We start from the raw sequence: 13,799 nt of genomic DNA, 5'->3' as shown, positions 1-13,799 counted from the left end.
TGCTAACCATATCCTTTATCCGTTGTTGACAGACCTTCTCAAACTCTTTTTGAACTGTCCCTGTAATCAAGTGATCCCAAGTGTGAGTTTTTTGTGAAAGCACAAGTAAGTAACTATTGGTCAGAAAACTTACCGCAAACTCTATGAATTATCTTTCTCTTCTGTCCTATGGCACACAAGATCAGCTATAGACCATTGAACTTGTTGGTAAGTACTTTGGTAATCATCCGCACCAGTTTTGGATCCCGATCAAACCTCCATGTAAGATACCGACAAAGAAGGAGTAAATACAATTAAATTTGGTATATATATATGTTTTGAAACTCAAACCAAAAGAAAAATATGAATCAACACCAAAACTGAACATACTCAATACATTAACATTCCGAATATAAATGAGACACAACACAGTTACAAACTCTGTGAAAGAACTATCTCAAACATCAAGCATCACTAAGCATCAGATTATGCATTATGCAAGCGACTGACTTTTCACATAAGACACATCAAAAAACATGACATAACACTTGAGACATTACCATTTCCTAACTAGAAATATTTACCATGTCAGAAATGACAATAGGATTAAGCTTGAGAAACTCAATAGAGACTGACATTGATTAAGCATGAGAGACTTAGCCATTATAATACGCTTAAGAAATCCATCAATACAACCAATTACCTTACTACTTAGAACTTTTTAAGAGACTAACAATTCATCACCTGCATCATACTTTTTAACTATAAGGTGCATAAGGAAAATGGTCTTACCAACTCGTTCCAGGCAGCTCTTGTTCACTGGGAACAGTTGTGAACCTCTCTCTGCCTGGTACAGAAAGCAGGGCATTTAGAGCTTTAACGATGTCTTCCTGGAGTTTTGGTAACACGTGATCAGGTTCGAAGTTGTACCCTTGGGACGACGGATGACTTGGCACCTAAGAGAGTTGAGCTGGAGATTTTGGAGGATCATGAACGGGATCTTGCAGTTGAAAACCTCGAATGGTCTGCACTTCGGGTAATGAACGAGTAAGTTGGGCTCGGGGGACTTGATTCACGGAGGTCTGAAACAACGACTGTGGCGGTGGGAAGTTCCGGAAATGGGGCGTTCCTGACGGTGATGCTTGGAATACTTTGGTTCGCCGGTGTGAAATTGTATTGTGGAGGTAGAGAGCTGTTTCGCCTGACTGCGGTGGGGGATTTAGAGCCTCCAGGTCTCTGTGAAACGTTAGAAACTCTTCGTTTTCTTCCTTTTTTCTTTGGTGTAGTCATACTGCTTCGAACAAAAAAAAGCAGATGAAAGAAGATCGAAGAAGAAGAGATTCCTAGAGTTTGATTCAAGCGATTCGAAGGGTTTGAATCGAAGAAGACAAGGGTTCAAAAAACAGTAGGGTTGAGAACATAAATTGAAATAAGCAGAAGAAGAAGAAGATCGAAGGGTTTGAGAACAGAAATTGAAAGAAGCAGAAGAAGAAGATCGTAGAGAGAAAAGGTAGTGGCTAAAGTTAATGATCGAAGAAGAAGAGACTAACTTTGCTTTTCTCGATTGAAAAAGGTTTATTGGGCTTTTTCTTATCGGGCCGGCAATAGTCGCTAAATCGTCGTAAGATAGTCGCTAAACTTTTTTATTGGGGTTTTTGGGCTTTTTCTTATTGGGCAGACTATAGTTGGTTTGCGTAGCACATCAGTTTAATTTAGTCGTGATGTAGTCGCTATTCAGTAGCTTTATACGAAACCTGAATTTAGTTGGTTCGGTTAACCGGTTTAAAACCAAATCGGTTTATGCCAAATTTCGAGTTGTTTTACAATTTTATTTGGTTTATGCCAAATTTTAAATTTATTATTGCATTATATATAGAAAGAATTACTTAGATGGACTACATTTTAGGTGTATTGACGCAAACCATCCAAAACTTTTTTTTATCCTTAAATGTTTTTTAATTACTAGCGTGCCCTTTTTACACGTTACCGGAAAAAACTAATTAGGAAAAATGCCACTGCCACGTCAGACAAAAAGGCGCGTGCCACCAATAACTCAGCCATAACATACGTTACGGCTGAGTTATATCACGTTATGGCTGAGTTCTGGGACAACGGCTGAGTTTCGGGTCAACGGTTGACTTATGATCATAACTCAGCCAACAGTTACGACTGACTTATAAAAATCTGGTTGACTTATGACAAAACGGCTAATAACTCAGCCGCCGTTACGGCTGAGTTATAGTCCGATGGTTGAGTTATCAGAAGTTTGGCTGAGTTATGTTATCGACACGGCTGACTTAACTTTCTCCGGTTGGCTGAGTTATCGACAACGGCTGAGTTATCAAATGTCGTTACGGCTGACTTATGTTTCAGAGACATAACTCAGTCGTAATTGGCTGACTTAACGGAAAACTCAACCATGTTACGGCTGACTTATAGACAAAAGATTTATTGCTAATATAGCCTCCAGTTACGGCTGACTTATTTTACGTTACGGCTGACTTATTGACGTTACGGCTGAATTTGGCATCTTAAAAAGCATTTTAGTAATTACTTAAATATTTTTCATGTTGTGGCTGATTTAATTTGTGTTGATGGCTGATTTATCAATGGCTGAGTTACAAATTTGTTTGGTGGCTGACTTACGACTTCAAATTCACAATTCCACGTCAGCATAAACGAGGGAAATACGAAAGGTCCCCCATTAGCTCGTGTTTTTTCTTACACTCTGTTCTTCATTTTTTGTTCTTCACTTCACTTCTATTTTTCATTTTCACTTATGTTCTTCATTTTCACTTCTGTTCTTCACTTCTTTTCTGCATTTTCACTTCTGTTCTTCATTTTCGTTGATGGATCATCCGGTTCCAGTGATTATTTTGTCTGGTAACTGGGCAAAGAAATAAAAATATGTATTTAACACTGACGATAGAGGTTGTAGAATTGTGCAAATAGATGCGGAAACAACGCACGAGAAGCTAGTGAAATTGGTTCTTGATGACTACAGACTGCATCAACTCAACCATAAGGTGACGATGAGCTACATGCTCTCGTACAAACATATGAAACATATGTCGCATGATACTCCCCCAGTATATGTCTCGAACGATCGACAATTGCAGAATTATCTAAGCTTGTTGACAATCGATCAGCCACGACTTTGTGTTGAGTTCGTGAAGATGAAGGACGGATCGAATGCAAGGACAAAACGGCCACACAGTTCGGCTTCAGAAGTAGAATATACATATGAAGACGCAAGAGGATTTGATGGTTTCTGTTATGATTATAGTGAAAACGTAGAAGATGAAGCCAAAGAAGATGAAGCAGAGTACGAATCAGAGGCTGAAGAAGAAGATGACGAGTTTTCAACCCGATTTGACGTTTTCGACGACTCCGATGGTGCGTCATCTGATGATGATAACTTTACTGTACAGGGCGAGCGTGAGGAGAAAGATGAAGATTTACCGGCTGCTACTCAAAACAGAGGTCATTACTTTGGCAAAGTAGGATCGATTGGGAACTCGGAGTCTTTAACGGTGGAGATGGCTAAGCTAAACCTCGTCGTAGGACAACGATACGCGAACAAAGACGAGTTGGAGAAACGAGTGAAACTTCTTGCAGTGAGAGATGGATTTGATTTTTCAGTACCAAAATCAAATACGACTGTAGTGAATATTAAGTGCCGGGTTGAAGGATGTCTTTGGAGAGTTCGTGCATCTCAAGAAGGAGATGAGCCTGGTTTTGTTATTCGTATATACGATTTGGTACACACATGTTCTGTGACGGAGAGATCTAATCGATCCAAACAAGCTACACCTGATGTTTTGGGACCTCTTTATAGGGACTTTCTTGGTGACATTGGTCCGTTAGTTAAACCTAAAAGTGTTGGAATAATCATCAGTAAGCATTTTAGCATAACGGTAATTACAATGTCACGACTGATTTATATTTGAGTCACGGCTGAGTTTTCGTATATTTACGGCTGAGTTCTCATTACGATACGGCTGAGTTTCGTTGAGTTTTCTTTCCTTTACGGCTGAGTTATCATTACGATACGGCTGAGTTTTCATTTATGTGTCGGCTGACTTATATATAGTTACGGCTGAGTTATCATTACGATACGGCTGAGTTTTCATTTGACTTATATATAGTTACGGCTGACTTATTTTTATATTGGTGCCAACAGATGGATTATTGGAAGTCATACAAGACGCTAAGGTTTGCAAGACAGATCGATATGGGAACTCCTGAGGGAAGTTTTGGAGAATTGCCTTCCTACCTATACACGATAAGACGGGCAAATCCGGGTACAATAACGCGTCTTCAAATTGATGGGTGTGACAGATTCAAGTATGTCTTCATTGCTTTTGGTGCGAGTGTTGCTGGGTTTGCTTACATGCGGAAAGTTGTTGTTGTGGATGGTACGTTTCTCCACGGTAGTTACAAAGGGACGCTTCTAACAGCCCTAGCTCAGGATGGAAATTTCCAAATTTTCCCAATAGCTTTCGCAGTTGTTGACACTGAAAATGATGATTCTTGGCGTTGGTTTTTTACGCAACTCAAAGTTGCTATTCCAGACGAGAGGAACCTTGCGATCATCTCGGACAGACATAAGTCAATAGGGAAAGCAATTGGTGAAGTGTATCCGTTGGCTTCTCGTGGAATTTGCACTTATCATTTGTACAAGAACATATTAGTGAAGTTCAAAGGGAAACATTTGTTCCCACTTGTGAAAAAAGCGGCTAGGTGTTTTCGGATGGCTGATTTTACAGAAGCATTCAATGAGATTGAAGCGCTTCATCCTGAACTACATGGATATCTCCAAAGAGCTGGGGTGCAAATGTGGGCGCGTGTTCATTTCCCAGGTGAACGGTACAACCTAATGACTTCGAACATTGCGGAATCTATGAACAAAGCACTATCAAATAGTAGAAGTCTTCCCATAGTTCGACTGTTAGAATCCATACGGAATATGATGACTAGATGGTTTGCTGAACGGAGAGAGGATGCGAAATCACAGCTAACAACGCTCTCACGACGTGTTGAAAAACTGTTAGAGGTAACTGATCACGTTACATAAGTGAGCCATTACTAGCTTAAAACTCAGTCGTTATTTATATAACTAAGCCATAATGTTATCTATAACTCAATCGTTGTTTATATAACTAAGCCATAACATGATTATAACTCAGTCGTTATTTATATAGCTAAGCTATAACATGTTTACATTATTTTATAACTCAGCCGTAACTTTTATGTTTTGTTCTTCCCTCTAATAGGGTCGTGTAACTGCGTCAAGACTTTTTGAAGTACAACCGATTGATGCTTTACGTGTACAAGTACAATATGGAACATCTTTGCATGTTGTAAATTTGGATGCAAAAAGATGTACATGCCGCCGTTTCGAGCACGAGAAAATACCATGCGTCCATGCAATCGTAGCTGCAGAGCATATGGGTGTGTCTCGTATTTCCCTGGCTGATCCGAACTACCGGAGCAATTATTTGGTTAACGCGTACGCTGATTCAATCTCACCTCCGGATACTGCACTCCCGGTTCCTGAAAAGCAGGATTAATCCGTGCGTGCCTCCGATCGTTGCAACCCAGCCAGGAAGGCCGAAGAAAAGCAGGATTAAATCAACTTTGGAAATTGCACTTGAGAATAAACGCCCGAGGAAACCACACGCATGCTTTCGATGTAAAGAAGTTGGGCATAATGCAAAAACTTGTCGGAAGTAGTATCGTTGGTATGTTGTTGGCATGGATTTTCTCGTTTTTTGATTATGTGTAGACAATGTTTGTTTTATGTAATCCATATTTCTAGACTATTATGATAACTCAGCCATAACATATATTTAACTCAGCTGTAACGCGACCTTTCGTCTTTCTCCCGTACGATAACTCAGCCGTAACGCGACCTTTTGTCTTCTTTAATATGATAACTCAGCCGTAACATAACTCAGCATACGGAATATATTCATGTTACTGATAACTCAGCCGTATAAGGTTACTTATATCTCAGCCCAATAGGTTACATATAACTCAGCCGTAACGCGACCTTTCGTCTTCGTTTCCCGTACGATAACTCAGCCATCACATTAACCAACGCAACTTTCCGTCTTCTTCCTTTATCTCTCTCATCTGATCCTCCCTTTATGTATCAGTTTTCTTTTACCAAAAATCTTTTTCGCATTCATTTCAACTTTCATCAATATGGAAGACAATCCTCATATGCCAGGACATGTTTTTACAGAGATAAACGCGATTCTTGCCGGATTTGGTCGGGATGATCTTCCCGTTCTATACCCTGGTCCGAGTTTATATGATTCTTTCGTTGACAAAAAAACAACGAGATGGAGAGAGTTCCATATAATAATGGGTGAAGCGATCGAGCCTATAATTCGTCAGAATATGCACCACGAGTGGCCGACTTATCGCTTGATTCCCGCCCGCTTCAAGATACATTGGTTTAAGATATTACTGGTAAGCACCACGTTTAATGCATTTTCATTCATATGGTTCTTTTCTCTTCGCCTAATTTTTGTTTCTTTTATGTAGCGCCAATACAACAGGGATCCAAGGCAAACGTTAATCATTTGGAAACACTTTAATAAAGATGCGAGTTGCATTTTCATGTCGTAGATGCGTAGGATTAGGAAGAGCTGGATCTTCGGTTACGATAAGCCCGAGTGGTTGAATCCAATGGTTTGGGAGAAAATTGTCCATATGTTTGAACAACTTGGTGCAGACGATCTCTGCTGGGACTATTTTTGCTGAATTCTAACAGTTATTTGCTTTTGAATGTTTTCAATGTTGTTTCCTATTTTTGCTGAATCATGTTTTTATCAATTTTTCTTCATTTTGGCAATTTCAACAGACATATAACTCAGTCGTAATGTTATCAATAACTCAGCCGTAACGGAATCACGTAAATAATAGGTTATTGATAACTCAGCCGTAATGTTATCCATAACTCATCCATAACATAGTATAAGTCAGCCATACCCTAAATATGCGTTATGTCAATTCTTGTTATAACTCAGCCGTAACGGAATCATGTAAATAATATGTTATTGATAACTCAGCCGTAATGTTATCTATAACTCAGCCATAACGTTGTATAAGTCAGCCATACCCTAAATATGCGTTATCTCAATTTATAGTTATAATCAAGTTATGAAATCACTTAAATTACATAAATATTAGGTTTAAATATGATACAATCATGTTACCATATTATTCATCAGTAATTTAGACTTTGTTGGTAACATTTAGAAAACTATCACACAAAAACTAGTTTCTAGTCATAACCAACACTACATAATTTGAATTTGATGAAATTGTGTAAATTTTCCATTTTCTTTTCAAAATTAACAATCTTAACATGCATATTTGCTGGTAATATATATTTATTATATGTCATATCCATTATATACTTATATAATTGCTAATTATAAATTATAACTATACTCATAACTCAGCCGTAACTTGAACACGTTAACTTAGCCGTCACATAATTATAAGTCAGCCATACCCCATTTCTCATTTAACATGAAAAGAAATCTTAAACAACGCAAATTACAACATGGTCAGTCTAAACATCATGAAACAACAATTATATTCTCTCCCATAGCCATACAATTGCGATTCCTATTACAGAGAGTAGAAAAATTGTCTTCAAAGCTGTCTTACCCATATCATCCTCAATCTTCTTCATCAATTTTTCTTCAAGCTTCTTACTCAGTTCTTCCTCAAGCTTGTCAAACATTTCTTTTTGGAGATCTAAATTTTGAGTATGTTGATGCCTTAAGTCCGTCACATCTTCTTCTATTCTCTGTAACTTTGCGTCGAACATCTTAATTTCTTCAACCGATGCCTCATCAACCCATTTGAAGAAATGCGACTCAGTCGGCCTCTAATTAACAAAACACCAACATCGATACCTATATGTTAACAATAAAAAATTTAATGAAAATCAGTACCTTCAAAGAAATCGAGCATCTATAGAAGATACGGTAAGGGTTTTCCTTTGTCTTCGATATGTATGTGATGATATCGTTACCACACCAACATCCGCAATTCGTCGGAAGATCTGGAGGGTAAGCACCATGTGCTGAACGATATGTACTCGAAGAGTAGTCGCTCATATTAAAATTGAGAAGTAGAATTCTTTAATCGAAGATAAACCAAGAAATCGGATGGGAATCCCAGAAATCGATAAGAGCCTTAAATCCCCAATCTGATCTCTCGATTATGACTATAAGGGAGAAGAAAGAAGTAAACGACGTTGTCTGGAATTAACTCGGCCAAACCACGAATTTAATTTACGATAAGTCAACCAAACCTCATTATATAACTCAGTCGTAACGTTATGTTATACCTCAGACGTAACGTAACTATAACTCAGCCATACCCCGAATTTGAATATCAAAATCATAAATCAGCCATATCTAACGTATAAATCAGCCGTAACATGATTATAACTCAGCCATAACATAATCATAACTCAGCCAAACCTCGAATTTTAAATATAAGGTTATTTATACATTCATGTTATTAGAACACTTAGATAAGAAGAATTTAAGGTTTCTATTCACTGTAAAAATGAATATAATCAAATTAGCTATTGTTTATACCTTTTAAGACTTATGTATCCAACAAAGAGATAAATCCTAGTAATGCTTGTCTATTCTATCTTGTAATACTCTAATTTAATACAATTTTGTCTTTTATATTCGGGTTAATTTTATCTTTTACATTAAAGATACTTTTTAATATATTCTAATACCATAATGTTAAGTTTATTGTTGAATTTAAAATGCTTGTTTATTGTTGAGTTTAATTTGTCTTTCGGAACTCAGCCATAACATAACCATAACTTAGCCATAACCCATTTCTATAATACAGTCACAGTCAGTACAAAACCACAAATGACCCATGATTCCAATAATTTACATATTATCATAATAAGTCTACTACAACATAATATTACTGAAACTGGTTGAGGTAATCCGGTGCCTCATCGAAAATGTCTGCTGCCATCTTCAGCCGTATACCTTGGATATTTTCATCACAGAGGCCATCGAAACTAACACCGAGTGCTAGGCATTCCACAAATTTGAGAGAGTACACGCCACAGTCCCCAGGATTTAGGTTTTGAGGGACCTTGGATATACTCTTCCTTCTGAAGGAAAACATCGCCTTACTTTGTTGACGGATTTCAGCAGGGACTAATGCGTTTAGCATTGCTGGAAGCATCTGCGCAAACGGCTTAACAGACTTCATGATATTTTGTTCACTTTCAGGTGTTACCTGACCCACAATGCTGTCATAGACATTGATATGGCTCCTTGTCAGGTCAGCTTCTAGCATAATCCAGTGATCACCTCCGACTTGTATAACAAGATACAGTTTGTCCACATCTTTTATCTACTTCAGATCAGTGGGCTGATCTACAAGCATTTTCCCGTTAATAACCCGCTCATAAGGTCCACCATCGACTTTAAACCTTTGTGGTCTTTCCTTGAATGCTTTATTATACTCATGAACGAGTAAAGCAGTGATGAGTCTCTTGAACAATTCAATTTCAGGGGCTGACTTGCCATATGGGATAGCCCTAACAAACAACACACTTTAATATACACAAAAAGGGGGTAAAGAAGCAGTAATCAAGAGGATCATAGGTACGAAGGACTTACTTGTATGGACTTAAGTGATCCAATAATCTCTCCAATCTGGCCGGATCAACAGGGGCGAAAGGATCATATATTGCAACAGAGGGTACACAGTTCTTCCTCATGCATGTAAGCCCGTTCTCTCCAATAAAAGGAAAAACATGAGTTTTTGGCTGTGGCTCCAATGCACTCCCATCTTTAGCAAACTTCACATTTGCTGTCCTTAATTCCTTAATCCTTTCATTCCTAATCCTTTCTTCCTCATCAACATCAGATTCAGGTAAGACGTTGAAGTTCTCGAAAGGATTATTGTCAGTGATATCCTCTAGATCACTGTCACAAGCTTTGTTGTCCCCTTTGTTGTCGTCAACCACAACCTTCTTACCCTGACTCTTTTCATGTGGGAATTTGAATTTCACAACAGGAATCTTACCAACATCTTCAGCAAGTTCTTCCACCAGATCAGATTTATCACTTAGTTTCAACTGCTGAACAGCTCTAGGCTTTCTACCTCTCTTCTTTGGCTGGCCTTTTTCCTCATTCCCTTTCCTTCTTGCTTCAGCTTCTGCCCTCTTCTTTTCCTCTACTTCTTTTTTCTTTTGGGCATCTGCTTCTCTTCTCTTCAGTGCATCTTCTTTCTTTTTCAGTGCCTCCTCTTTCTTCTTTTGAGCCTCGGCCTCTTTCCTCTGCTGTGCTTCTAAATTCCGCGTCAAAGGCCGCGTTTTCTTATTAGCAGGAGAGGGAGATTTCTCAATGAAATCAAGAAGACCATCTTGCTTATTAGTGGCCTCATCGAAATCCTTATTTAGATTCTTGATGCACCGATTAATGTCACTGTCCAGAACTGCTTCTTCTTCTTCTTCTTCCTGAATTTTCTTCTCCTGTAACTTCATAACACAAAACAACTCAGGCATAACAAAGATATAACTCAGCCATAACACAAAACAACTCTGCCATAACAGATGTATAACTCAGCCATAACATAAAACAACCCAGCCAAAACAGAGATATAACTCAGCCATAACATAACTCATAACTCAGCCATAACATTCAACAACTCAGCCGTAATGTATTTGATAACTCAGTCATAACATAAACAACTAAGTAAATACATCGAATAACTCAGCCATTACATAAAATTAAGATAACTCAGCTTACCGGGGGACTAGTAACAGAGTAGTCTTGGCTTGACGGTTTCTTCTGAATTTCAGGTGTCCGTTCCTTTTTTTCCCAAAAACATCCATGATTCTGATATTGGAGAAGCTCTTGAGTGGTAATGTGTCGTCATTCTGAATGTTTTTGCCTCCACTCATGAGACCAGCTAGGCCTCCACCTCTGGCAACGAAGGAAATTAGGCCTTTCATCTTGATGAATTCTTCATCAACATGTGTGAACTTATCATCAAAGGTCTCAACCTTTGATTTCATGGTCTCAACTTTCTGCTTCTTAGCGGGAGATTCAGACTCAACCGCTGCTCTAACTTTTCCAGCTTTCTTCTTGTCCTCATTCACTTTCACATCCCAAAAACCTTTAACAAGCTTTTCCTCATGTATGTCATTGACCAAGTTGACAAGTTCTGGGTATTCTTCTGTCTGATTTGGCCACGTATGAAAAAGCACACTTACATCACCCTTCATCACCATTGTACTCACACGCAGCTACATTAGAAGACAAACATCAATAAGTATAACTCATAAAGACAAAACAAATACATAAATCAGCCATCACTAAACTCTAACTCAGTCATTACTAAACTATAACTCAGCCATAACTAATTTATAACTCAGCCATAAATAAAAATAACTCAGCCATAACTTAATTATAACTCAGCCGTAACTAAACTATAACTCAGCCATTACTAATATATACCTCATCCATAACTAAATCGTAACTCAGTCATAACATAAAACAGAGATCACTAAAATATAAGTTACCTCACTATACTTTTTGATATCTTCAGCAATGGCCACATCTAATGCTGAACGTGTACGGGTCCCAGGCCATCGAAACAACGTGATCTCTTCATTCTCGACTAAATTCCCGAATCGTTCTCCTAAGCATTTGATAGAATCATATGCCCAAGCTTGTAACACGTAAACCGGCCCACCAAAGGTGTACGAACTACCTCTAGGATTCAAGCACTTGACATTATCAACCATAGTCTCAAATGCGACCCGACCCCATGGATAAGCCTTCACGATTTATCATCAGAAACTATTTTTGCAGCTTCAAATGGTATCCGTGAGTTATAATGGACACAGTAGAGTCCAATGGCTAGAATTATCAATAGCCCCAACCACTTGCGCTTCTCAACAGACCATGACCGGCACACTAATAATCCTTTAAGTAGCTCATCATATGTTGGACCTTCCCCACCAGGAACTTTCAGTTCTTCTGTTAAGAACTGTTTGAAGTCAACTGAAGGTTCAAACTTCTCTGATGGAGTTGGATCTATGTTTAACCCCGTGAGGTGAGCGAATTCATTCAAACCAAACCTTATAGGCTGGCCACCAACTAAACACCAAAGCTCTTTGTGTTTAATTCTCAACTGTCTACACAATAGATAGTGTACAGTCTTAGCAGACCAAACGAATTTGCTTTCAACTAATTTAGCAACTATTCCAAGAGGTAATTGCTTGATCTCATCCCACGCGTCTTGTCCAATTGATTCCCTAACCCCAGGGAAATCTGCCATCCTAAAATAGGTACACATGCTTTTATTCTTGAGGCTAGACATCCCTTCTTCGTAAAGTCTCGGTGGGTAATTAATTGCTTGTTCTGCAGCCATCTGAAATATGTATAAACACATCATAACTCAGCCGCAACATACAACAAACTCAGCCGCAACTAAACTATAACTCAGCCATAAAGTACACAATAACTCAGCCACAACATAAACTATAACTCAGCCACTACATAAACTATAACTCAGCCACAACATTAACTATAACTCAGCCATGACATAAACTATAAATCAGCCACAACATAAAACAAGTTAATAAGTGAGAGATAACAAATATTATAACTCAGCCGCATCAATAACAACCTAAGACAACTCAGCCATAACATGATAAGTAACTCAGCCATAACATGATAAGTAACTCAGTCGTCGAATCTATAGATCTGACAAATCAGCCGTCAAGAATATTGTAACTCAGCCGTCGAATGAATAGAGCAAACGACGGCGACAATCAGCCATAATAAGCAAAAACAAACACGATTATAGTCGGAATAACTCTAAATACAGTTCGACACTTACCGGAATACAAAGGGTCTCCAATGTATCAACGAAAACGACGACTCACTCACGGCGACTTCTTCTCTTCACAAGGACTGAAGGCGAGTATGTTTAGAGGGAAAGAGAGAGAGAGCGTAATGGTTCGTCGACGGCGAGTATTGTGTTCGTCGGCGAGTATTGTCTTCGTCGGCGGCGAGGAAGTTCTCTTTCGAACGCGAGAGAGAAATTTTTTTTTTTTTTTCAATTGTAAACAGTGACGAGAAATAAACTGTTCAGTTTCCTTTTTGATAATTAATGAAAGAATAATTGTCGATGATGATGTGGCAATTTCGGGTATGACGTGACATTTTCGGATCTGATGTGGCAATTTTAAGTGAAAACAGACAAATGGTGTTTATTTTAATTACACCCATCCCACTAAACATGTAAGGAATAAAAAAAAAATTTGGCTGTTTAAGGAATAAACATACAATTATGGTCTATCTAAGTAATTCTCCCTTATATACATTATTGCATTATAATACAAATTTTATATGCCAAATTTTCAATTTCATATACATATATATATATATATATATATATTATTGCATTATAATACAAAATTTATTAAGGCAAATTAAAAAATATGCATAAGTATGAAATAAAGAGTTCTTCATCTTCTGGTTCTTCATCATTTGAAGAAGATAAATTAGACTGGAATTCATCTTAAGATTCCGCATTCCCGAAACCATAATCTAGATTGATTGCAACACTATACAAGCAATTTAGTGGTTCAACGTGTTTATGAGTTCTTAGCCCATTTTGGACCAAATTTCAGCAAGTCTTTCTACACACTTTTAAACACTACTCATGCATCTCTAACACTTGTAACCAGATAAATTTATTGTATTCTAACATATTCTAACACCAAA

At 38.0% G+C, this 13,799-nt stretch overlaps 2 protein-coding genes across 2 annotated transcripts; one reads left to right on the top strand and one right to left on the bottom strand.

Annotated features, from left to right (window-relative positions):
- Positions 1-3,047: 3,047 nt before the first annotated feature.
- On the top strand, positions 3,048-5,552 carry LOC111831042. Its single transcript, XM_023784552.1, has 3 exons — positions 3,048-3,896; positions 4,163-5,035; positions 5,256-5,552. The coding sequence occupies exons 1-3, from the start codon at positions 3,048-3,050 to the stop codon at positions 5,550-5,552; spliced, it is 2,019 nt and encodes a 672-aa protein (XP_023640320.1).
- Positions 5,553-8,964: 3,412 nt separating this feature from the next.
- On the bottom strand, positions 8,965-11,809 carry LOC17888672. Its single transcript, XM_023784551.1, has 5 exons — positions 11,585-11,809; positions 10,954-11,308; positions 9,675-10,101; positions 9,410-9,592; positions 8,965-9,301 (listed from the first exon to the last, which is right to left on the bottom strand). The coding sequence occupies exons 1-5, from the start codon at positions 11,807-11,809 to the stop codon at positions 8,965-8,967; spliced, it is 1,527 nt and encodes a 508-aa protein (XP_023640319.1).
- Positions 11,810-13,799: the final 1,990 nt, after the last annotated feature.

The sequence above is a fragment of the Capsella rubella genome, unplaced genomic scaffold, assembly GCF_000375325.1.
Source record: "Capsella rubella cultivar Monte Gargano unplaced genomic scaffold, Caprub1_0 scaffold_4, whole genome shotgun sequence".
In the NCBI taxonomy this organism is placed as follows: Eukaryota; Viridiplantae; Streptophyta; class Magnoliopsida; order Brassicales; family Brassicaceae; genus Capsella; species Capsella rubella.
Note: the sequence above shows the minus strand (reverse complement) of the source record. Positions and strands in the feature narration are given on the sequence as shown.